This window comes from Artibeus jamaicensis, unplaced genomic scaffold, assembly GCF_021234435.1.
Source record: "Artibeus jamaicensis isolate MK-2021 breed Jamaican fruit bat unplaced genomic scaffold, CSHL_Jam_final contig_240, whole genome shotgun sequence".
Lineage (NCBI taxonomy): Eukaryota > Metazoa > Chordata > Mammalia > Chiroptera > Phyllostomidae > Artibeus > Artibeus jamaicensis.
Window position 1 is genome coordinate 15,758,928 of NW_026521506.1, and position 26,879 is coordinate 15,785,806.

Here is a 26,879-nt window from a genome sequence, read left to right on the forward strand (position 1 = left end):
TATTTTTCAAGTACAGTTTTTTGTCTATTTTTTGCCTTTAGATTTAAAAGCACATTTGAGGGCTGTTTTTCTCAGCTCCCAAAAACATCTTGTAGGTTTGTAAGTCATAAAAACAAGTGAGCAGTTTTTTCCCATTTGTAAAGGAAACATATTTTGTTATATTCATATTAGCCTTACAGTTCTCAGCAAGAATAAGGGGAGCCATGTCTCACCCTTGTCCCTGGGACTTGCCCTATCTCCTTATCTCTCCATATTACCCTTGCTGCCACCATTTCTCTCTCTGATGCTCTCCATTCCCACAAGCTGCACTTGTTAATTAAATGGCTGCTCCATCAGTGTGCTCTGGCTCCCCATGCACACAGGCCTTTGCAGCCCAGCCAAAAGCACCCCCACATCTAGCTATTCAAAGCAAGTGTGTGGGTGTGAGAAATGCTGTAAAAAATCAACTGGAAAAAACTCTACTGGACCCTGGAGTTTTGACTGGCTCAGTTTTGGTCTATTCTATTTTGCCTTTTCTATGCCTTTACAATTTTTCATCTGGCTTGTTAGTGGCTTTCTAGCTCTGTTATTATCTACTTAGAAAGGTTCATGGATTTCTTCTTCAGTAGTGTCTGGACTATCTGTAACCTTATGGTACAAAAGAATGAAGGACAGATATTGCTTGGAGGTTGCAAAATGGATCTGAAATCCTACAAATTGTGGGCTTCATCCTACAAATTGTAATGACTTCTTAAACATATTCAAAGCAGTTTTATTTTTTATTTCACTGAGATTGTACTTACGAGCATTATACTTTACCTTTCTTTATCCCATTGCCAAGTAGAGATAAAGAATCTAAGTGCTCTTCCCCTATTGAAGTCATTCGTGATGCCTAGAGATCAGCAGTCTTTTTCTCAAAACACTAGTCCATATTTCTGTGATGTTTTATAAAAGGGGTTGCAGAATTGTTAGAAATGTAAGCTCACTTGTAATGGACCATGTTTCCCCCTCTTGTTTTTTTAGCCTCCACGAACATCTCATCCTATTGTGAGGTTCTCCTGTATAGATTGTGAGCCAATGGTAATAGACAAACTTCCCTTTGATAAATATGAACTTGAACCTTCACCTTTAACTCAGTACATCCTGGAACGCAAGTCTCCCCATACCTGCTGGCAGGTACTTATCCTTACCTGTTAAACAAGTATCTATAACTACTCTTGGATGTGCGAATTGTTTAAACAAGTTTCAAATGTTTGTCTAGAAATAACTGGGCTTAGTCTGTGAATAATGTTTCTCAAAAATGTAATCATGTGGACAACAGGGCCAAGCAAATAATTTCACACTGGTATGAATCATTAGACTACTGTACATTGCCATTTAAGGCAGTCAAATCTGATGAAACCTGTGTATTTGAGGATTTGGAGAATTCCCCTGAAACCTATTCAGGGATCCCAGGTTAAGAATCCCTAACCTAAGGGATATAATTTTATTTAGGTGTGGCTTCTGAAGCTGAAGCAAAGTTCTCAACCCTTAGTGTGAATTTGACAGATTAGAATTACAAGATATTTTGACAAAAAGCCATAACCCCTGAAACTACTTTCTGTATTAGTGTAATGTAATCAAACTCTTTTTGTGGTGCCAAGCATATTGGTGTGCGTAGTGTGGATTTTACTTAGACAAAGCAAATGCACATTTCACTGGCTCTTGCAACTGTGATCCTTCAACCAGAAGGTCTTGCTGATTTTTTACTACATTCACTTTTGGATTTTAATTTGTAAAAATCAACACAGCAGTCATACCCTTTTTATTTGGATGTGATAAGGAAGTCGTACACTGTAGAGATGTTTGTTCTATTTCTAAACTATAGCATCGTATATCAATCAGTAATTGTTAGGTTCTATTTACCCAAGGAACATAGTCAGACTGCCATCTGTTTCATACTAAATTATGTTTTATGCTGTTGGTACTAGTTATCTTTAAGCTACTTAAATCCTCCATAGATGCTAAAACTGGGTAGAAAAAAAAAGGGGGAACAGGCTTAAAGCGAGGATATGAAAGTGCAAGAAACAGAATAATCTTATAAATATAATATTGAACAAAAGAAGGCAAACATAGAAGGACACATACTGGATGATTCTGCTTTATGTATATTCAAAAAGAGGACAAACTGATTTACTTCATTAGAGGTCAGGATAGTGGTTTCTCTCAAGGGTGCAGAGTAGTAACCAGAAAAGGACATGAGGGGTTTGTAGTCGTGTTCTATTTCTTGAGCTGTGTGCTGGTCCCACATGTGAATTAATATATACATATAATTCATGAACTATTTTGGATGTATGTTTATATTTCAATAAAATATACCCAAAATGTACTAGAAATATAGAGATAAGTAATAGAATGCTAACTTAAAGTCAATGTAGGTCATTTGAATTTATGGGTTGAAAAAGATTTGCAAAAAAAAAAGCAAAAAAAATTTGTAAATTTTACCTTTTCCCTAAAATAAACCCTTTTTTATGTAGCACATTGCATGTGAATGTTCTCCAAAGAAACTTAAACCCTGCCCTTGCTCCTTGCCCCACCCTTCAATATGCTATATGCTTTTCTCCTATACCTTATGTTACTTTGATTTAGAATAGTTTTAGTATGATTAATTAGTTAGTGGGTGTGAAAAAGAATTAGATGAACCAGAAGCCAGGAAATTTGGCAAAACCATAATGGAGACTGGATTTTAACCCTAGCTCTGCCACCAGGTTTTGAACCAGATGCTTATTTTTTCTAGACTAGATGGTCTCTAATGATCACTTTGAACCCCAAAATGCTATGAATCTGCAAGTGATAAGGAATTTGGAGAACTCAAGGAGCTCAGTAGGCTTATGGGAAATAAGGAAGGTAGGAAGGGAGGTAGAGAAGAGAGGGAAAGAAAGTGAGAAAGGAACAAAAGCAGTGCTTTTCCTTTCATGGGAATCACAGATCTGACCTTTGATGGCTGTGTGCAACGTTATTTATCCTTTATGGTGATCCCTGCCCCAGCCTCTGCTTCTAGCATACACAATTAGGGAACAGGGGGGAAATCCAACATGTTTTATACTGTTTTCTGTTTCTATTAAGCTTCAAACGAACACATGAAATCTAGTAAATAAGTCATGTTTTAGCATAACTCATTGTTTTGTGGAGTCATAAATTACATAGGAAGGATTTATTCTTAGCTATAACTAAGTATAGCAAGGATTTAGCGAACTGGCAGGTGATAGTGCTGGTACCAAGAATTAACAAGGTAAATAGATCCTGTTCACCATTAGAATTTGATTTTTCTCTTAAATGATACTGTTGAAGGAAGGACTCATGAAACAGAGAAAATGTGGTAGCTAGAGGACTCCAGCACAGCATATCAAGTGTATGGGACCTGATGATATAATATATATCAAATCAAGAATATCAATAAGGAATCAGATGATAGTCATATGAAATAAAGATTAATGTTTTAATTGTTATGGAATGTTTGCTCTACCAGCATAGTTTACAAGATCAATGGCTTCCAGAATGAACCAAAGCATCTTCTTGATGCCTCAAAATAATTAGCAGCAGGGCCTGGCTTATCAGTAAATATTTATTGGATGAAAAATGAATAGTGGGTAGGAGAATGGGGCATCAAAGGGAAGTTGAGCAAGATTTAATAGTAGTACACATGAAGAGTGTTAGCATAATCCCTTTTTTAGCATAGTCCTTCAAATGGGCTTTGTTTTTCTAATTACCTGCTATAGGCATGGGTCTACATTCCATTTCCTAAAAGTCTTTACTGTGGTCACCATTTCTTCTTTTGAAAAGTCCATTTGTTTTAATGGCCAGTATCACTTAATGATATTTCAGTCTTACTTTCCATGTGTTAACCAAGTAAATATTTGGGTATTGGTGATGTAGACTACAAACTGAATGGTTATTGCATATTACAGTTTCATTTATTTTTTTAAAAAGATTTTATTTATTTATTTTTACAGAAAGGGGAAGGAAGGGAGAAAGAGAGGGAGAGAAACAGCAATGTGTGGTTGCCTCTCCTGTGCGCCCTATTGGGGACCTGGCCTGCAACCCAGGCATGTGCCCTGACTGGGAATCAAACCGGTAGCCTTTTGGTCCACAGGCCAGCAGTCAATCCACTGAGCCACACCAGCCAGGGCAACAGTTTCATTTCATATTATAAGTTCTGAAAGAATTGCAGCCTTAACATTCTTATTTAGTATTATATATTTGACATAACCATAGGCTAAAGGCACTATTCCCATTTTAAAATTACAATTAAGTTGTGCCATAGATGTGGCTATGGAATGTTGCTATGAGTTTAGTTTTACATAAAATCCTTATTGTCGTAACTGTATATTATGTCATGTTATTCTCAGGTATTTGTTACTAGCAGTGGAAAATATAATGAACTTGGATATCCATTTGGTTATTTAAAAGCTAGTACAACTTTAACTTGTGTAAACCTCTTTGTGATGCCGTACAACTACCCAGTTTTACTCCCTCTTTTAGGTAAGTAAAATATGTCCTATTTAATCATCTTTAGGATACAACAAAACAAAAAATATATGGTGCGCTAAGCACTTTACATATATCAAAGAGTAGCTGATATCTGGTTATATAAAATCTAAAATCTAAAAACTGATTTGAAAGGATAGAATTTTCACACTGTTTTCTTTTCTTGTTTTCACATCAAACAGAAGAGACAGCTCTGGTGTGTGATTTTTATGCTGTTCTTTATGTTGCAAGGTGCAATGCTGTCATCCCCACCCTAACCCCCAGTTTTAAGTGTACTTACCATTTCATAGACCAGTTTAAGCCAAAAAAATACCACTGATTGGGATTAACACTCCAAAAGTATGATGGTTTTCTTCAGAAAATAGGACTTCTGTAGCAGTATTGGCTCACACTAATTCCTCCACAAAAGAATATTTGATGTTTTTGAGGCATTTGTTTAGGTACAAGAGTAAATTCTGCAATAATTGTAGTTGTAGAAGCTGTGGTTTCCATGGCAATGTTCTAAAAGGAACAACTCCACAAGCTGTTATTCAGATATCACCAAAAACCTGTGTTGAGATTTTTTTTCTCATTTAAAGAGCCACATTTGTTTAGAGTAATATAATACCATATGGTATCTTTCTAGTTGTAAAGTTGTGAGCATTTTTATTTGGTGAAGTTTCTTAATTTTTGCAAAGAGGACCAAACCTTTACTGAGTTTGAATATAATCATTAAAAGCACAATATTTTTATTATAAGTGAAATAAGCCAGACATAGACAAATAGCATATGTTTTCATGTATATGTGGAATCTAAAAAAATAAATGAGCAAAACAGAGGCAAACTCACAGATATAGAGAACTTTTTGATGATTGCCAGATGGGAGGAGTTTGGGGGGTTGGGTGAAAAAGGAGAAGGGATTAAGTTGTGCAAATTGCCAGTTATAAAAACTGCACAAAGGCTATGTACAAACTTACAGTAATCAAGTACAGCATAAGGAATATACTCAATAATATTGTAATAGCTATGTATGATATCAGATGGGTACACTAGGTTCCTCTTACAGGTGAGATCATATGGTGTTTGTCTTTCACTGCCTGGCTTACTTCACTTAGCATAATGCTTTCTAGTTTTATCCATGCTGTTGCGCAGAGGATAGGAGCTCCCTTTTTCTTTCTGCTGTGTAGTATTCCATTGTGTAAAAGTACCACAGTTTTTTGATCCTCTCATTTAATGGTGGGCACTTACGCTGTTTCTAGCACTTGGCTATTGTAAATTGCACCACTATGAACATTGGGGTACATAGGTTCTTTTGAATTGGTGTTTCAGGATTCTTAGGGTATAATCCCAGCAGTGGAATTGCTGGGTCAAAAGGCATTTCCATTTTTAGTTTTTTTGGAAACTCCATACTGTTTTCCACAGTGGCTGCAGTAGTCTGCATTCCCACCAACAGTGTACTAGGGTTCCCTTTTCTCTACAACCTCTTCAGTAGTTGTTGCTTGTTAATTAGTTTATGATGGCCATTCCAACCAGTGTGAAGTGGTATCTCATTGTGGTTTTAATTTGTGTCTCTCTGATAGCTAGTGATGCTGAGCATCCTTTCATATATCTCTGGGCTCTCTTTATGTCCCCCTTGGAGAAGCATCTGTTCAGGTCCTTTTGCCCATTTTTTAATTGGATAGTTTGTCTTCCTGGTGTGTAGTCATGTGAGTTCTTTATATGTTTTGGAGCTCAAACCCTTGTCCGAGATATAACTGGCAAATATGTTTTTCCATACGGTTGGCTCCCTTTTCATTTTGCTGATGATTTCTTTAGCCATGCAGAAACTTTTTAATTTGATGAAGTTTCATTTGTTTATTCTTTCCTTTATGCCCCTTGCTCTAGGGGACATATCCATGAAAATATTCCTGCATGGAATATCTGAAATTTTCCTGCCTGTGTTCTCCTCTAAGAATTTTATGGTGGCATGACTTATATTTGTCTTTTATCCATCTTCCATTTATTGAAAAATAAAAATTATCTTTAAAAACATAAGATTTCTTTTTAGTGTTATAAATACTGTATGTATTAAATGTACCAAAAAAAGCAATTCTTTTAAGTGTTCCATGTTGCATAATTTTTTATTGCATTTTATGGGTTCAAAAGTTGCAAGTTAAGGTTAAGAATGGGTTATGATAAATATACTAGCCTGATTGTTCTGTATAGTCTGTTTTCTTTATTTCTTAGTCTAAAAGTATCCTCTAAAAGGTGATTGTCACTAATGTATAATATAGGTTATGTGTCTGATTAATAAGACTACCAACAAAAACTCCCTGTATTTTGTGGACTTACTTACCCCTTTTTCTTTTTCTTTTTTTTTACTTGTGTGTTTTGGTTTTTAATTCAATATAATAATTTTCAGTTTTCTTCTTTTTTGCTCATCCCAATTCCATGTTTTGGTACTACACTTTGACCTTGCATCATTAATTAAGGTTTATAATAGGAGAATAAAATTATGTCCTGACAAAACAAGCTATATTTATGACCTCAGTTTTCAGATTATACAGTGAAGGATTACACCACATACTCTTTATTTAAACTGTAAATAGTATTATTTTTTTATTCTAAGTACACATTTTATTTTGAGAAAATTGTAGATTTACATGCAGTTGTAAGAAATAAAAATAGACATGACACCAAAAACACAGAGAACAGAAGCAAAAATAAACACATGGGCCTACATCAAACTTAAAACCTTTTGTACATCAAAGGACACAACCCACAGAGTGACAAGGCAACCAATGGAATGGGGAAAATTTGCAAGTCATATATCTGGTCATTGTGGGGGGAGGTGTGTTTTCTGTTATTCATATTGGGTGATTTCTTATTTTAAAAATATATTTTAAAGGATTTATATGTTTATTTTTAGAGAGAATAGAAGGGAAGGAGAAAGAGAAGGAGAGAAACATCAGTGTGTGGTTGCCTCTTGCATGCCTCTTACTGGGGACCTGGCCTGCAACCCAGGCATATGCCTGGACTGGGAATTGAACTGATAACCATTTGGTTCACAGGCCAGCACTGAATCCACTGAGCCACATCAGCCAGGGCCATATTGGGTGATTTCTATTTTATTTTCCAGTTCACTATTTCCTCTGTACCCTCTATTCTGCCTTTGAGCCCACCCATTCTGCTTTTTTTTTTTTTTTGGTTATTGCTTTTTTTTAATTCTAAGATTTCCATTTGGTTCTTCTTTTATATCTTCTACTCCCACTTTCTATTTCTTTCCTGAGGCTTTTAATTTTCTTTCATTCATTTCAATTGTGTCCATAATTGGCTGTTGAAATTTTTTTTTGTTATGGTGGGTCCTTTAAACCTATACTGAATATTTTTAATTATTTTTATTGTTATTCTGTTATAGTTGTCCCAATTTTTAATCTTTTACCCTTTTCTATTACTGATTATTTTTTATTGTTGTTTCGTCACAGTTGTCCCCATTTTCCCTCTGTTGCCCTCCCCTGCCCTGTCCAACCTCTGCTCCCAAAGACAATCTCCACCCCACTGTCCTTGTTCATGGGTCCTTTGTACATGTTCCTTGAGTTGACCCTTCCCCTTCCGTGATTTTGGTGTTAATGTCTCTTGATTGTCATTTTGAATTTGTTTTGAGATCTTCCTGGTTCCTGGTATGGTGGATAATTTTCAGTTGAAACCTGAACATTTTCAGTATTGTGAATCTCTGGATATTCTTTAAACTTTCTGTTTTATCTTGTTTCTTCTCACACTTCTCAGGCAGAGATTTTGAGGTACTACCTCATTAGTGCCAAGCGGGTAGAAGTCCAGGTTCCCCAATTGGCCTCTGTTGACCCCCAGAAGGAGGGGGCTCCTTGCTATTGCTGTGCAGGGATAGGAGTTCTGGATCCTCACTAGAATGATACCGTCCTGGTTGGGAGAAGTAGGGGTTCCTCATTTCTCATCCTCACATGGTCTCTACCAACACCATAGGAGTGGAGGTACCCTCATTACTGCAGGGCAGTAGAAAAGTTTTTAGAACTATTATGGGTTGAATTCCAGTATTTCATCTTTGTTATAAACTCAGGTTGCCTTCCAAATCATTATATGAAAACGCCCCTAAGTAGAATAGCTGGTCTTCAATCAGAAATTGAGACACATAGCACTTTATAATAGCAAGATGCACCCTCTGAAATTGGTCTTGGCTGGTCTTACAGGTAATAGAGGTCAGATGTGGGCATGACGTAACAGTTAAGAGGAAGCATTCAGATCTTCTTTGCCTCAAATCATTAGTGCTTAAGTTGCCACATTCTCAGAGTCCCCAGTAATATGTGAGGTCAAATCCTGACACTGTCTTCCTGGTTACCTCTTAGTCTGTATCACTCTATTCCATAAATGACAAGTTTCCATTCTCTCTGAAATGTCTTCTAACACCAGAGAGACATATGTGGCATTTAACCTGGTCCTCATTAACCTAAAACACTGAGAATCCAGTGCAAATGATGCTTTTGCAAATATCCCAAACCAGAAACCTCTGAGGCATCTTTCATTCCTTCCCTCTCCCTAAACCCACATATTCATTTCAGGGCCATCCAATCCTTGACTTAGTTCCCATTCTGCCCTTTAGCTTCATATACCTATGTCCAGGCTTTTCTATAACTTGTGTATTCTAAGAAGCATGGGGTTTTCACAGCCTTTGAGGTCGGAGGTCCTTATGCCCATGAATCTCAAACTTGAGTTTCATGTTGAGGTTCTGAAATAGACACTCTTTACGTTTCTACCATTACTTCACTTTCTGGGTTATGTAGTTTACATAGTGCTTAAGAGTATGGACGGTAGGGCATAGCTACCCTAGTATGAATCCTGGATCTGCTGTTTTTCCTAGCTTTGTAACCATGGATAAGATACTTAACCTCTCTGTGCTTCAGTTGTTTCATCCATGAAGTGAGTATAATGATAGTTCCTACCTCAAAGGGATTGAGTTGGGATTAAATTAGTACAATAAATTGCATAGAACTCACCTAGAAAATATTGCTTGATAATATTATTAGCTTTATTATTAATATTGCCATTATTAATAGCTATGTTATCTTAGTATCTATTGAAGGCACTATTTTATCCTGAAGATATAATATAAAGATATGGGACAGTTTTGCAGTTTTAATGGGAAAGGCATTTAGTAAAAAAGCAAGTTAAGTCAACACACTACATAATGCCAGGAAGCATCGCTGCATAGTACGTTACTGCTTAGTACAATACTTGTCCATAAAGGTGACTCCTGTCTCTTTATCAACTCAAGATTTCCATCAAAAGTAGATAAAAGTTTAATTATTTAAGCACTAAAACTTACCTGGGATAAATAGTGAAGCTTAATAGAATCAACGAACTACCAAAAGAATCATGTTAGTAGGATGGTAACCAGATTATAGTAGTTGGCAAGAAGATTATCTCTCAATTAGGAAACTAGCAAATTATTATTTGTTTTTGTTGAGGACCAATAACTACAGAAATTAAGGCATCTATGGTAACTTTTCTTTAACATACCACATTCAATTCACCTGTTTTTTTTTTTTTTTAATGAAGAACTTGCTCCATATTGAGACCAGGAGAAGCAAGAGAAAATAATGGAAAGAGGATTAACTTGATGTGTATTAATTACTATATATTCAGTTTCATTTTATACAGTGTTTTCATGTACATAATCTAGTTCTCAGAACAATCTTGTGTGTAAGGCAATTATCATTAAACTGATTCTATAGATGGAATGGAGGCACAAAAAGATGAAGTAATTTCCCAAAGCTCACTCGGCTAACTATGTGGCTTGACTTCGGGCCCATGTCTTCCTCTTCTTTAAAGCAGGGAATGGGGAGAAAGGAACTGAAAGACAAAATGTGAGTAGTTTTTGAGGTGTTGGCAGTATCATTTTAATCTCAGCCTACACTCACTTCCTTGTCTTTCAAATGTTGATTAGCTAATTGTTTATGACACCTTTACTATACCATCCTAAAGACTCCGTGTGAATGGGAATTTGATACCTCAGAAATCATTTTCTAAGCTATAGAGTTAGTGACTAAACTCTCTGTACCCTTTAGACTGTGGAAGATTTTCTTTCTTTCTCCCATCCCTTTTTCAAAAAAAATACAGCAAGAAATAATTAGACTAAATTGACTCCTGGGTGGATTATTGCAATCAGCAGTGTTAGAAATATTAAGACTATTATTGACTTTCATTATTTAAACTATATCTAAATATCTCTCCAGTCTTGTGGAATTTAAATTTGTCAGTTGGTTTCCAAAATCTGCCTAATTCCCAATACACTTCACATAAATACACAATGTAACATGATATTTCTGTCATTTCCCATTCCTTTCTGTTAAGATATGAATGGTCTTTTTTTAATGGTCTTTTAAAGACCTGCATGCTACAATGAGCCAGCAGTCTCTTTAGATCTTTTTTCTTTGTTCTTTATACTCTGATTCAAAAGAAAAGAAACTCCATTTTATGACTTAATAAATTTATTTAAATTACTTTCAGCAGGAGTAATTTATTTATAGAAGTAAAAGGAAGAAAATGCACAGTTACTCCGTCTTAACTAAAGTAATTCAGAATTTCAAAGAACAGCGCTATTTGTATCGAAATTATGCATATGGCATAGGAATTGCCTTGTCATTGGAAGTAAAAGCATTTGGTTTTGGATAAGAACCAATAAAACCTGAAGAAATAAAATAGAGGCTGAATTTATAAATATCTTTGGTATTTATGGTAAGAATTGCAGGTTCATGTTGATGTCTGGGGATGTCGATTTTGAATTATTACATTAGAAAAGAATTTTTTTCTTACCCTTGGAAGGAAATAATGAGATGTTTTAGAAATTTTCATGTGGTGTATAGTATTCATTTAGGTTATTAAAATAATGAATTATAGGTGTGAAAATATGGGGGATCTGCTTATGTAAGGAAATATCTTTACTTGTATTAATGCACATGATATTCAAAAAACATTTTGTTATTTAGTATTATTGTTATTATAGTATTATTGACTATATTCCTCATGCTGTACTTTGCATCCTGGTGACTGTTGTGTAAGTCCTAATTTGTACTTCTTATTCCCTTATCCTTTTTCATCCATCCTCTCAACCCCACTCCCATCTGGTGCCCAATTGTTTGTTGTTTTTTTAAAATTTCTTTATTGATTATGCTGTTACAGTTGTTCTATTCCCCCCTTCATTCCCCTCCACCCTACACCCCCATCCCCACCATTACCCCCCCTTTAGTTTATGACCATGTGTCTCAATTCCTTTAGATTCTATATTTCCCATGCTATTCTTGCCCCCCATCTATTTTCTATCTACTGTCTATGCTACTTATTTTCTGTATCTTCTCCCCCTTCTCCTCCTCCCACCCCCCTGTTCCTAACCCTCCTTGAGATCTTCATTTCTATGTTTCCACTCCTGATCTAGCTGTCCTTTTAGTTTGCTTTTGTTTTCGGTGTGGTTGTTAATAACTGTGAGTTTGCTGTCCTTTCACTGTTCATGTTTCTTTAACTTCTTTTTCTTAGATAAGTCCCTTTAACATTTCATATAATAAGGGCTTGGTGATGATGAACTCCTTGAATTTGATCTTATCTGAGGAGCACTTTATCTGTCCTTCCATTCTGAATGAAAGTTTTGCTGGATAGAGCAATCTTGGTTGTAGGTCTTTGGATTTCATGACTTGGAATACCTCTTTCCAGCCCCTTCTTGCCTGTAAGGTCTCTTTTGAGAAATCTGCTGACAGTCTGATGGGGACTCCTTTGTAGGTGACTGTCCCCTTAGCTCTTGCTGCTTCTAGGATTCTCTCCTTCATTTTAATCTTGGCTAATGTAATTATGATGTGCCTTGGTGTGTTCCTTCTTGGGTCCAACTTCTTTGGGACTCTCTGAGCTTCCTGGATTTCTTGGAAGTCTATTTCCTTTGCCAGATTGGGGAAATTCTCCTTTATTATTTGTTCAAATAAGTTTTCCACTGATGGCTGTGCCTTTCCCCCTTCTGGTACCCCTATAATTCGGATGTTGGAGCGTTTAAAGATGTCCTGGAGGTTCCTAAGACTCTCCTCATTTCTTTGAATTCTTGCTTCTTGACTCTTTTCTGTTTGGCCATTATTTGCTTTCTTCTGGTCCACTCCATTGATTTGAGTCCCAGTTTCCTTTTCATTGCTCTTGGTGTCCTGTACAATTCCATTCATTTCAATTAGTTTCGCCTTCATATATTTGTCTAATTTGTGGCTATAATCAACCAGTTCTGTGAGGATCCTGATGACCAGTGTTTTAAACTGTGCGTCTGAGAGTTTTGCTATTTCTTCATCGCTTAGATCTATGGGCTCTGAGGCTTTGAGATCTTGCGACATTTTTGGTCTGTTCTGGCCCTTTAAGTGTGAGAAGGGGTGCCTTGGATTCCCAGGTCGCTGGGTTGTGACGCTGTATGTGGGAGTGTGGTCAGAGCCGGGAAACGGTGGCGCCCTCCACTGCTGCTTGCCGCGGGGACCCGCCCAGCCCCGGTCCAACCGCCCACTCCCTCACCTGTCCGCCTGCACACAAATGCGGGACCACAGTCAACACGCAGCCCCGCTTCCCCGCTGTCTCCTTAGTGGCCGCTCCCCTGGTGGCTCACTCGGTCGCTCACTAGGTCCAACCCTGCACCTGGATTCCGCGTGTCTGGATTCCGCGCCTGAGTCCGGCTGACCGAGACCTCCTGTGCAACCCCGCTTCAGCAGCCGCTGGTTTCGCCCCTTCCTGGTCAGGCTGAAGAATTTGTTGTTAACGGACTTCCAAAAAGTTCAATTTTCAGTGTTCTGGCTGTGTTTTCTGTTGCTAATATTCAGTTGTCTCTAAACTTGGTTGTGTGAGAAGGCAGGGCACATCCACCTATGCCTCCATCTTGGCGGAAGTCCCTTCTTCTGGTGCCCAATTGTTAAGTAATATTTGAGGGACTGAAAGTTTGGCTTAAGATGTCTGACCATTGAAAGCAAAGAAATAAAGAGGGGTAAATATGGCTAACAAAATTTAGGCTGATTGTGGAGAATTTAAAATATAGTTTAGAGCTTGCCATCATTACCTAGAGATTAGAGGCTTAGCTTTTGTGCTCATATACTTTGTAAAGACTCTTACTTTGGTGTTTCAGCAAAAAGTGTTAACACTATATTTGTTTATTTGTTATTGAAATATAATTGATATATAACATCATATCAGTTTCAGGTATATAGCATAATGATTCAATATTTGTATTATTGTGAAATGATCACCAGGGTAAGTCTAGTTAACATCTATTACCATACATAGTTACAATTTTTATCTTATGAAAAGTTTTAAGATATACTGTTAGCAACTTTCAGATATGCACTACAGTAGTATTAACTTTAGTCACTGTGCTGTACATAACATTCCCATGACTTATTTGTAATTGGGAGTTTGTATTACCTGACCACCTTCAGTCATTTTGCCCATCTCCCACCCCATGCTTACCTCTGGCAACCACCAATCTGTTCTTGGTATGAGTTCAGTTTTGTTGTTGTTGTTGTTTTTCACATCCTCTATTTAGATAAAGGTAATATTTCATCAACAAGTGACCATGGATTCCTTGTCAAGCGATAATCACAACAGTTGAATTACCAATATGTAAAAGGTCAAAAATATTTCACATAGATCAGAGTTAGTGTTGTAATATTATATTTTATGTAGCCTCACAGGCAAAAGAGAAATATGTAACTTCAGAATTTACTTCATTTTCTAGAAAAATACTATCTAGAATTTTGTTATAAATAGTACTAAAAAAAAGACAAATGAACTCCAATGAAAGGTTCATCTAATGTAATTAAAACTTGAGATTTCCAGGAAATGATATAATAGAAGTGGGTTGCTTGATTTAGATCTTGATATATGAGATTGGGATAATGTAATATTTTATTATATTTTCTCTTACAGATGACTTGTTTAAAGTTCACAAGCTTAAGCCAAATCTGAAGTGGCGACAGGCTTTTGACAGCTACTTAAAAACTCTGCCTCCATATTATCTATTAGTATGTATTTATGTGTATATATGTATTAAATGTATCAGTGATGATTCTTGCCACAAGAAATATATATTGAATCAAAAACTTTCCCCCTGGAATGAGATATTTTTTTAATTTATAAATATTTGTGTTGCCATTATCTTCTCAAATTATGTATAAGAGCTTGGAGATGTCATAGTAGAACAAAGAGAACTGTTTTGTTTATATTATTTTCTTTAACTGCCATGGTTATTTTAATAAAACACATCTATATTTCTCTTATTAAAGTTAACCTTATGAAATTATAATTTTGGAATTGAAGAAGAATAGGTCTGGATTCATGTATTATATTAACTTTCCTTTTTAACTCTAGAAATTCTCAATATGGAGTTTCCCTCTGAAAAAAATTCTGAAGACATATTTGCTTATTGCCTGTTAAAATGTATCCTAAACACAGCATGAAGTAGAAGCACTTGTATAGGGGCAAAGGGTCAGGATTCAAAACGAGTTAAAAGTTACTTGGCCTCATTTCAGTTTTTACCATTTGAGATACATATTCCTGATGATTTTGAACTGGGCACATAATCTAAATCATGATTTATCAAATCATTTCAGAGGTGGATATGGTAAACTGTAAGTCAAGTTTCTAGAGGTGAAAAGGCAAAACCATGGTATCTGGTGTCACTGGGAGGAGAAATTGGGGTGTGTTAGTAATATTTACCATGGCAGAAATGGGGTGCACAATAAATTGCAATATGACATAATTTTGTGACTTTGGAATTAACACTGAAAAAATTTACCTGTTTGAATTTGCTATTACTTGCTCTTCTTATCCCACTCTTTTCTGATTGTTTTACTTTCTGTTCCTTACTTCTCTGCTATTTTCATTGCCACTTTTTAATGTTCCATGTTTGGTTTTATGTGCAGCACCTTGACTTCTAAGAAATGAATCATATCCCTTTGCCCCTTATAACTGAACTTTGAGTATTTTAAGATTTATTCTATTCTTACTGTTGTGTATTTTGTTTCCTTATAGCCATTAAAGAAAGCACTAAGGATGATGGGAGCTCCAAATCTGATATCAGATAATTTAGATTGTGGACTTAGTTACAGTGTTATCTCTTACCTTAAAAAACTCAGCCAACAGGTAGTATTGGTAAAAACAAACAAACAAAAATCCTTTGCCCTCAGAAGTGCATTTCCTTATTCTCTAGTATAATTGTAACTTTTCAAATTAAATGTGTATATTTTTCTACACTTTATGGATTAGTACTAATGTGATTCTCTATGGCTTCTAGCTTCACCATTAAACTGCAGTTAAGGGTCTGTCAGTATCATCTGATGCTGTGCCATTTCTCCTTTTCCTTGCCAGTTTGTCCTACCCACAAGCTGGTTGATATTTTGTGGCCTAAGAGGGACAGAGGCTATCCTCGACCTAGTTTTTCCTAAAATCACATTGGGCTAGAGCATCCCCTTGTATAGGTCAGCACATTGAGGCATGGTATGATTAAATGACTTGTCTAAAATTAGTTTTTAGGCAATAAATATCCATACGCTTTTTTTTTTTTGAAGAGGGGGAGATGAGACCAGTATTCCTCATACTAGAGGGTGATAGACCCAAGGGGACCTGAAGAGCGGAGTTCAATCTCCTCTCTTCTTGCCCTCCATCTGTTACTTTATACCCACACCTCATTTACCATTATTCACCTTGTCCCTTGCCTGCCCCTCTCTATTAGTACCTCATCCTCCACTCACCCCTACTTATCATACTTCTCACCTTTACCTAGCCCATTCTTGCAGGATGGAAATGTTTGAGAACTACTGAGTTAGAGCTTTACTGCCACACAAATGCATTATATTATATGACAAACTTATGTAGTAGCTTTACTTTCTTATGCACAAATGTATTCCCAGGTAGGGGACAGTAGTACCATTTTCAGTGACTAAAAGCTTTAATTTGGATATGTTTGGAAGTTGGGCCTCTAAAAAACATAGAGTAGTAACCAAGAAAGTGTAATATTTCACTAAAGACCCAAATGCCTCCATAATTTGGGATGCTGACACACCTTGCTGAGGACTGGCAAAAAACTTAAGTATGCTCTGGAGTTTAACAGCTCCCACCAGCCCAGTGTGGTCATAAATGTAAAGAAAGGAAAGGCAAACCCAGATTTTTGGTCTATCAAGTGTCTTCTTAGCACCCTTTTTTCTCTGCTGATATATTTTTGTTGTTAATGTTTTTTATTATTTATTGATCTATTGATTTATATATTTTAGTTGATGTTTACTTTAGGCCTTTAAGGCTGTTTCAGCAGGGTGTGGCCACAAGGAATAATAGTGAACAGAGTTGAAACTCATGCAAGTTCTGGGACTTTCTGGAATACATTGATTATATAATTTTATAAATGATCTTTCAGGACCATTTATGGAAACAGACCCTTCATTTGTTCTTATCACTTATATCATGACTTGATTAAAAATAATAAACATACTTGATTCCAATAATTAGGGGAAATTAACGAATATATCTAACCAAACCACAAAAAGTTCAAAATTATTTTGAGCTTACTGGACATTGGTGGAATTCCATCTTTTAGAAAGGAAGAAAAGATAATTACTAATTTAAAATAGCTCTAATTACTAATTTCATAAGTATTATTAAATTACCAGTATTTCTTGAACTGGTTCAGATGTATGTGAATCACAAAATATGTCCAATATGCTGTCACAATACACTTTTAAACACTGCTTATCAATATGGTATAATAGTGTTTAGTAAGAGCATTTTTTGTTATAAGTTGAAACATTGAGCATATATTACATATTATTGGTAGTACTTGTTAAGCATTAATTTTTGGGGTGGTTTAATATTACAAATAAACAGTTTGATTTTTAAAAATGTAATACTAATCTATGTCATCTGAATTCTAGCACAAGTTTACATTTATAAATATAGGGTTTTATACCTTAATGAATATATAGACTAGATTTTTACAGTAACAAAATGTGATTTTAAATGTTTATGAATTAATTCTTATCTCTGGTTTCCATTCCCTCCACGATTCAATCATAATTTTGAAACAAGACAAGATAAAAAACCATATAAAGTTATTTGTCTTTCTAGCCCCCCCACCCCTGTTTGCTGTGGTAGTACAGAGAAGCACAGGAAAATGTTTAATTACTCCTTTTTCTGTGATTTACAATTGAAATTTTTTCTCTGTGGTTCTTAAAGTATTATCTTTCTTAAGTAGTAAAAATGACAGTGATAATATAGATATTTTTATAACATACTATGTACTTTCATTTTAGACCAAACTAGAGTCAGAACGAATTCTAGCATCAGTGGGGAAGAAACCTCCCCAGGAAACTGGAATCAAAGTGAAAAATCATTCTGGAGGTGGTGTGTCCTTGACTCACAGTAAAACTTTTAGAAAACTGTTGAAAGAAATCATAGGGGAAACTTCACCAAGACTGACAGAATTGAATACCAAAGAATTTGCTGGCTTTCAAATAGGGCTCTTAAACAAGGTAAATTATAACATAAATAGTTTATGTTTGAACTTGTCTGATATATTTTTGTCTTTCTTATTACTTTAGTTTTGAAATAATTACAATCCTGTTTTGGACCTTATAATGGATCCTTATTAATGGACCAGTTTAGGAATTATCCTGCCAGCAGATGCCAATATAGAATTAAGTGTACAAGATATGTTTAGGGGTAGTGTCTGTAAAAGGTAATGGGGAGAGGGAACAGGAGTAAGCAGGGAGAGCCTCCATATTACACTGCTGATTTAGTAAGCACTGGAGTTTAGGGGGTGCAAGGAAGGAGGAATGGTTATGAAGAGCCTCAGACATTGGTATAGCTGGGAGAAAATCTTGGCCTGCCCAACAGGGACCTCTGGCACCAAGATTTCCCATAGAGGAGGCTCACATTGGGCAGAGCCCTCCCCCACCTTTCTCAGTAACTGGCAGGGAGGATCCTGGGAAATTCATGGCCTCAGCTCAAATGCTTAAGTAGATCCCTAAGTTCAGCTAACTGCACTCCTCTCAGGATAAGCCATTGCTTTCTGAAGGGAAATTGCAGCAACTCACCTCCATGGTGCCAGAAGAACGTGTCTAGATTGTAAGCAGTGGGCCTGCAAGGCAGCCACTAACATGATTCTCAGAATTTGGAGTTAAATGATATGCTTGAAAAAGAATATTCCCAGTGGCTTTAATACTTTGTGGGTGTATTAGAATTCAGAACAAGGCCAGCAAAGTGTAAATTTCCCACTGGGAAAATTCTACCGTAGTCAATTATATTGAATGTAGAGTCCTTCACTAAGATTTTAAGAGGGTTAAGAATTGTATTTTTATATTAAAAGCTTCAGGAGTAACTGAAATTATTTCTTTCACTTCAAATAGGATTTGAAACCTCAGACATATAGAAATGCCTATGATATTTCACGTAGAGGTCTTTTAGACCAGTTAACCAGAATGAGATCTAATCTGCTGAAAACACACAAGTTTATTGTTGGACAAGATGAAGGTAAATAAACATAAAAATCATTTTTGTTGACTAGGAAAATGCCAATGTAGCGTAAATGGTGTTTATTATGTAATTACTAGGTTATTTTGTAATATTTTAATGTTTAGAATGTCTGTTTCTGCTAAATCCCTGTATCTATCCAGACACAAGTTTATTATTCCAGGGTTTAAGGGAAAGTGTATATTAATCAGTGCACATATCACACAACCCATGCTTTAACTCCTACAAGCCTCAAAATAAACTCATGAAATAGATAATATTTTATGCCTGTCTTATGGTATGAGAACTGAGAGTGAACATTTTAGTAGTTTGCCCAGGGTTAATGAGCTGGAAAGTGGCAGAACCTCAGTCTGTCAGATTTTGGAAATTGCATGCACCAATACTGTATCATTCAGCCCACTGTGGTGAATTCAGTTCATAGTTCCTCAGCTACATGAGAAGAATGAACCAGATAGTGTTCAGGATAATTGATGACAGTGTACAATTCCTCTATACTCCATTTCATTCATTTTAAATAGGGTCATTTTTTTCATTAAAATGTACAAATCTTAGCCTGGCCAACCTCCCGAAATTATACACCAAGTTTTGTAGGGAGAGGAGGACTTTTCTAGGAAAAGAGCTTGTAGCTTTAACCAAATTCTCCAAGAGAGTGAGACCCACTAACCAAGGTTGTCTGGATGATAACAGAAAACCATGGAGCTTAGGCTCTTCGAAACACAGAGAAAATATGGTGTTTTGGGTTGGGGTGGTATAAGAGATGTCAGCCCATCGTCAAACCTGGTTTGAACGGTAACGGACTTTTTTCTTGAACTAGTGATTTAATCTTATAGGCAGTAGTATTGGTAGACTGGTAATGAGTGGGATGAAGAGAGATGATTTTAAGTCCTAGAATGCTAGATATGAAGTTTTAGACTATCACATGCCAACATATGGGGTCTGTCTAGAAAAAGTCCATCCGTAGTTAATATAATGAAAATGGTTTGTGCAATATCGTCGTAACCTGGCAGCCAAGGCGAGTGTGGACTGGAATGCGCATGTGCGAACAATGACAATTTGTCTGTGCTAGACAGTGGGGGCAGTAGATGCCATTGAGTGAGCATGTATACTGTGTGGCTGTCACATTCAAAATGACTGAACAAGTAGAGCAACAAATATGCATAAAATTTTGTGTTAAGCTTGAACATTCCTTTGTGGAAACTATTCAGATGATTCAGAAGGCTTTCAGGAATGATGTAATAAGTGCGACACAAATAAAACTGTGGCACAAATGCTTCAAAGGTGGTCAAGAATCTGTTCAAAGTGATACATGTTCTGAAAGCCTGCAACAAACAGAACATCTGAGAATATTAAGTGTGTACGGGCTGCAAACAATAAAGCGGTTACTGACAGTACAAGAACTAGAAGCTGACGTGGGAATTCCAAAAACTACTGTGTCTGATATTTTGACTCAGGATCTTGGCATGAAACATGTCTTGGCAAAATTCATTCCATGGCTTCTGCTACCAGAGCAGAAGGAACACCATGCTGCAGTTGCTAATGACTTGATTCAAACTGCTACCAATGAACCACATTTCCTCAGGAGGATCATAACTGGAGATGAATTGTGGTTCTATGTCTATGATTCAGAAATGAAGGCCCAGTCATCTCAATGGAAGTCACATGGCTTTCCACACCCAAAGAAGGCACAGAAAAGTTGCACCAAGATCAAGACCATGCTAACTGTGTTTTTTGATTCACAAGGTGTTGTCCATCACGCTTATGCTTCTCCAGGCCAAACAATTAATAATGGCTCAATACTCTGTCAATTGAGAGATACAGCCACATGATGAAAACAGCCACAGCTATGGGTAACTGGTGATTGGCAGCTTCATCACAACAATGCACCCACTCATGCATCACGTCTCATGCAGAGTTTTTTTGTGAAACATGAAATCAACCAGGTGACTCACCTGCCCTACAGCCCAGATTTAGTGCCCTGTGACTTCAGGCTTTTTCCAAAACTAAAATCACCTTTGAAAGAGAAGAGATTTCAGACCATGAATGAGATCCAGGAAAATACAGTGGGGCAGCTGATGGTGACTGGGAGAACTATGTGAGGTCCCAAGGTGCCTGCTTTGAAGGGGATGGAGGTATCATTTTCTTGTGTACAGTGTTTCTTGTATCTTGTATCGACTTCAATAAATGTCTTTCATAGTATATGGCTGGATACTTTCTGGACAGATCTTGCATATATTGCTAAGCAGACTATGATCATGTCCTTTCAAAAGACCATATACTTAAGTTTTATAGCATCTGTTTCTTTTCTGGTGATTTGGCAGATTCCCTTCATAGTGTTCCAGTCTCACAAATGGGTAACTATCAGGAATATCTAAAGACATTGGCTTCACCACTTCGAGAGATTGATCCAGATCAACCCAAAAGACTGCATACCTTTGGCAATCCATTTAAACAAGATAAGAAGGTAGGATACCTATTTCTATGTCTGTCCCAATTGTGCTATTTTTGCTATAATTCATTTATTCTTGGTAAAATCGTTTGGAAAAAATGGAAAAATCCATTTTCCCAAAGCTTTGGAAAAATCATTTATCATGATTTTATTAAAATGATGTGAGTATATATTCTTGGGCTACCCTTGGATGAGAACAGTTTTTAACTAACCTTCTATACAAGAGGCTCTCATGAATATAATTAAGAAATTCTCCTGTTTATTTAAAATATAAAGTATGACTCCAGGACTCTTTGTGAATAGAAAGTAGGAGCCTCCTGGTGCGGGATCGTCTTGGTTGAAGAAAATAATAGCTGATGTTTATTGAGTACCTAGTAGGTGCTGGTGTCTGAAATGATCACATTTAATATTTACCACCATTCTGCAGATGAGTATTACTATCTGCTCTTTAATAAAGAGAAATCAAAGTTCAGAATGGTAAAACGATTTACCTTAAGTGACACAGCTAATAAGAGCCAGGATTTAAACATCTTTTCAGTTCCAGAGTCTGTATTCATTCCCTCCATACAATAATTCATTTAATATTGAAATCACAATTTCCTGTTCCCATTATTCAGAGGTCTAGTGCTCTATCTAGATAGTGGTGAAATGCTCTTCTTGAAATATGAAGTACAAAGTGATGTTGCTTTATTTGGATTGTCCTACTAGAGATCTAAATGTGAGGGGTATGTGTGTGTGAGAGAGACATACACAGAGAGACAAAGAGAGACAGAGACTGATTTGACCATTTAACCATGAAGACAAAGAAGATTATATCTGTACTCAAGGAGGAGACCATTAAGGTGCAGACCATGCAATAATCTCTTCTGTAACAAAACTAGATTGAGACATATTCTATTTCTTCCCAATCCTCAATTAATTGGAGTTTTTCTGAATCTTGGCATGCCTTGGTTTCCTCATTTGCAGCACTGGGGATAATTATTACACCTAACTCATGGAGCTCTCTGGAGGATTGAGTTAGTACATCTGTACCATTTAGAACATTACCTGACATGTAGTAAATGCTAGTGAATATGTTTTCCCTTTCTGTATTGTTTTGCTTTGGAGAAATCATTTATCATGGTTTTATTTAAATTATGTGAGTATATATTCTTGGGCTATCCTTGGATGAGAACAGTTTTTAACTAACCTTCTATACAAGAGGCTGTCATCTTTTATCTGCTCCAAGAATAAAAAGTTCCTCATCCTTGTCTAGCACCAAGGTGGACATATTTGAATCTCTGTGAGATTACTGTTGGGGGAATTACATTTTTGTCTGTCTGCTCTTCATCATTTACATGCAGCACTCTGTACAGTGATAATCAGTATTTCTTAATGATGAGTATAAGGCACAAAAGCACACAAAAAGGGATAATTTCCCTTGTCAAGGATTGGTTCAAAATGGTTTATACTTATTCAAAGGTCACTGTGTTTATTCCCATTATGGTTGTGGAGAGTTGCTCATTCTTCAAGCTTTTTGGCTAATCATGATTGTATTATGCTTGATCTTGGGCAACACCTTATATTTTCATTTCCTCCTTGTTGTGCTTAGACTGGATTAAAATTGAGTAGCATTTTCTGAGAACAGAGTTTGTGTGGGGTATGATAAATATTTGGCCCATGATTAAGATCAATGTTGATGATGTAATAATACATGATTGTATATGCATATGAAGAGAGCTTCCAGTGTCGTCTTTAATGGAATATGTCCATTGATGTTTTTTAGGGAATGATGATTGATGAAGCAGATGAGTTTGTAGCAGGGCCACAAAACAAAGTGAAACGTCCCGGAGAACCCAACAACCCTCTGTCATCTAAGAGAAAGCGGAGTATGTCCCTGCTGTTGAGGAAACCACAAGCACCACCTACTGTAACTAACCATGTGGGCGGAAAGGGACCACCCTCAGCCTTGTGGTTCCCATCTTATCCAAACCTCATAAAGCCCACCCTTGTATATACAGGTATAGAGTAGTGGTTGTGATTTCCTTATGGCTCCTAGAGGACTAAGACACTAAATAATTTTGTTACCTTTGTATCATTTCTTTTGTATTTACTTTTGTTTTCATTAAGTAAACCAATATGAAGTCATCGATGTGGTAGGTACAGAGGGCGTGGGGAAGTGAGGAAGCAGAGACCCTGTTTCAAAGATCTCAATTCCTGTGAGGGGGGAAGATCCATACTTACATAATAGTTAACACAAAATGGAGAAATGGGGAGATATGAGCCTGTTTTCCCAGTCAGGACAAGGCATAATAATGTGCAAACATCTGGAATTGCTATTCAAGTCAGTGATAGAGCAGGTTCCCAAGGCAGTAGGAGCAAATGGGCTCAATAAGATCAGCGTGTACTAGCTCTGTGTCTTCATCTCCTCTTTGTGCTTTAACCCAGTGCAGTCTGGTTCTGCCTCCCCACTCCACTGAAAGATGTTTTATCAAGGGCCCTACTGTCTGCTGTAGATTGCCATTACTTAGCATCATTTGACACACTTGTTCACTGCCTCCTGCATGGAAACTTTCTTTGGTTCCCTGAAACCACATACTCCTGGGTTTATTTCCCATTTCACAGCAACTCTTTTTCATTATCTTTTCTGGTTTCCCCCCCTTTTTTCCCACCTCTTATAGTGTAAGGACCCAAAGCTCAATTCTGGACCCTCTCCTCTTCACTGCATTCTCTCCCTAGGTGATCATATGCAGTTTTAGGGCTTTAAATAAGATTTATATTTCAACAACTCAGATCTTTATACCTCTAGACTACAACTTGTTCCAAACTCCAGACTCAAATTTAACTGTGGACACAATATCTACACTTAGCTGACTAACAGACATAAAACTCAGTAGGTTTCATTTGCTTCAAGTAAACTCATAACCTTGACTCTCAGAAACAGCTCTACTTACAGCCTTCCTCAGTGCAGTTGATAACACCAACAAGCAGTGTGCTGGTAAAGCTGTGAGAGCCAGCTGTGCATAGGTGCAAGAGTTGGGACAGTGGAGAAGCCATGGATCATAGTGTTTGCAGATTTCCACAGTGCAAACAATGCCAACATTATCAACATCAAGCTTTCAATGTGAGGTCACTGAACCAGATCAGGAAGAAGTGCACACAATCCACTCTTGTGAGCAGTTGTGCACCAGTACCTGCATACCACTGGCACTATTTACCCAGTGGTTCAGGTGAAAAACCATAGAGTCACCATGATTTTTCTTTTACTCTCCTCTCACTTCCTTATATGGACTAATCCAGGCAATTTGATGACCAATGTGATCACTGCATCCCACATTTCTCTGCATCTCTCAGTCTATGATGCCATCATCTGTAACCAAGCTATGACAGTAGCTTCTTATTTGATTACCAAGCTGCCCATCTTCTCCTCGTCTAACCTATTTTTGCCCTGCAGCCAGAGTGATCTTGTCAACACAGAAATCAGATTATGCCATATCCATACTGAAAACCTATCATGAACTTTCCTATACACTCTCAACAAAATCTAAACTCCCAACTCTAGTCAACAAGATCTGCACGACCTGGCCCTGCCATTCTCATTCTATCTCTCTCCCATTCCCACCTTCCCTCTCTTCCTTAAATTTTTATTGAATTTATTTGGGTGACACTGGTTAATAAAATTATGTAGGTTTCAGTGGTACAGTTCTGTAATACATCACCTATATATTTTATTGTGCAGTCACCACCACAATTCAAGTCTCCTTCCATCACTGTTTATCCCCTTTACCCTCTTCCTGCCATTTTCTCTTAACATGTGTCTTGTCTGTCTCCTCCTTGTTCTTTCTGCCTCTGTGATTTACTCTATGGTCCTGGCTTGAAGCCTCCTAGGGGTCCTGTACTTGCCCTTACCACAGCCTGGAACTTCCTCTGCATGTGCACAAGGCAGGCTATTTTTCCTCCTTCAGGTCCTGCCCGACCACCCAACCACTGAGGATCCCTCTTCTGCTCTCTGTCACATTCCTGCTTACTTTTCCCAGACATAAATTCAAACTGTCATTATTTCACTTGCTCATTGTGCCCTTACTGTCTGACCTCCCCATTAGAATGTAAGTTCAGTGATGGTTGGGATTGTTTCTGTCTATCTTTTTTTTTAAATTTTATTTATTTATCTTGGGAAGGGAAGGAGAGAGGGAGAGAAACATCAATGTATGGTTGCCTTTTGTGTGTCCCCTGCTGGGAACTTGCCTGCAGGGAACCGGCCTGCAACCCCTGTTTCTGTCTATCTTGTTCACTGCTGATCCCTATCTGGTGGCACAGTGCCTGGCACAGAGGAGTATGAGAAAATGAAGTAGGGTGTTAGACTTGGAGTAAGATAGAAATTGACTTTTCTGAGACTGAAAAGGTAGATGAGGAAGATCATATACTGGGTGAGATTTTTGATTATGGAGTGCATATAGGGTCTGCACACCTAATGGCCACCTCTGTTCTTTCAGAACTTTTGAGGTAGAGAGGTCTGGTGTGAACCTTAGAAAAGCATAGCATTTTATAGGCAAATTACAGAAATCACGACATCAAGTGAGACTTGCTGTTTTTCATCTTGTAAAGCACAGCTGCCACTAAGCCACAAGTGCCAGGGATCTGAAAATATTTATTAGTTGCACTGTCTTATATAGTTTCCATATGTATTCATAATACCATGAGGAAAAGAAAGTGGTTTTGTTGTATTATCTTCCTAAGCTCAGTTTGAGGGGTCTTAGATTCCATCTGGTAACATCTTCTTGCTTTATGAAACAACTAATTTCCTCAAAAACTGAGGAGCACTGGGATCTACCTGTGGAGCTGATACAACATACCCGCCTCACAGCTCAGCTTCTGAATTTGGTTTCCAGATGCTACTGTCACTCATGATGTCCATGAGGAAAAGATGGAAAATGGTCAAATCCCACCTGATGTCTTCTTGTCAAAACCTGCTGCACCAGAACTTATGAATATAACAGGAGATGGTATTCCACCCAACCAATTGGATTCTCTGTCTGATGACTTCACAAGTCTAAGGAAAGATAGCCTGATTCATAAACCCAGTAGTAATGCACTTGTTGGAGGAACCAAAAACTGCAGTGTCCCTGCATATGATCAAAAAGTCTCAGTAACATCCACATTCAGAACTGTGCCAAATGCATTGCAAATAACTCCTGCTATGGCACAAGGAATCAATGCTGATATAAAACATCAGTTAATGAAGGAAGTTCGAAAATTTGGACGAAGTAAGTAGTGAAAGAACATCTATGGATTATAATGGGGGGTCACCCTGCATAATTCAGAGTAGTTTCAAGCTATCTCTTGGCATGAATTTTGGGGAAGCATTGCATGTCCACATAATTTAAAGTGACTCCTTTTCCTTTGAAAAAATCCAATATACCTTTCTCTCTTTTTT

The 26,879-nt window shown here is 37.1% G+C and overlaps 1 protein-coding gene across 6 annotated transcripts in view; it reads left to right on the forward strand.

Moving 5' to 3' along the window:
- LOC119046928 (integrator complex subunit 6-like) overlaps nt 1–26,879 on the forward strand; it is a 60,605-nt gene that overhangs the window by 31,402 nt on the left and 2,324 nt on the right. For 3 of the 6 annotated variants that reach the window (XM_037142215.2, XM_037142208.2, XM_053662358.1), the window contains 9 exons: nt 1,003–1,155; nt 4,368–4,500; nt 14,428–14,522; nt 15,532–15,642; nt 17,802–18,020; nt 18,897–19,020; nt 21,339–21,481; nt 23,232–23,466; nt 26,335–26,709. In XM_037142215.2, coding sequence (XP_036998110.2) covers nt 1,003–1,155; nt 4,368–4,500; nt 14,428–14,522; nt 15,532–15,642; nt 17,802–18,020; nt 18,897–19,020; nt 21,339–21,481; nt 23,232–23,466; nt 26,335–26,709 — 1,588 coding nt within the window. The remainder of the gene's footprint in view (nt 1–1,002; nt 1,156–4,367; nt 4,501–14,427; nt 14,523–15,531; nt 15,643–17,801; nt 18,021–18,896; nt 19,021–21,338; nt 21,482–23,231; nt 23,467–26,334; nt 26,710–26,879) is intronic. The other 3 variants (XM_053662357.1, XM_037142212.2, XM_037142216.2) reach the window with 3 other exon arrangements.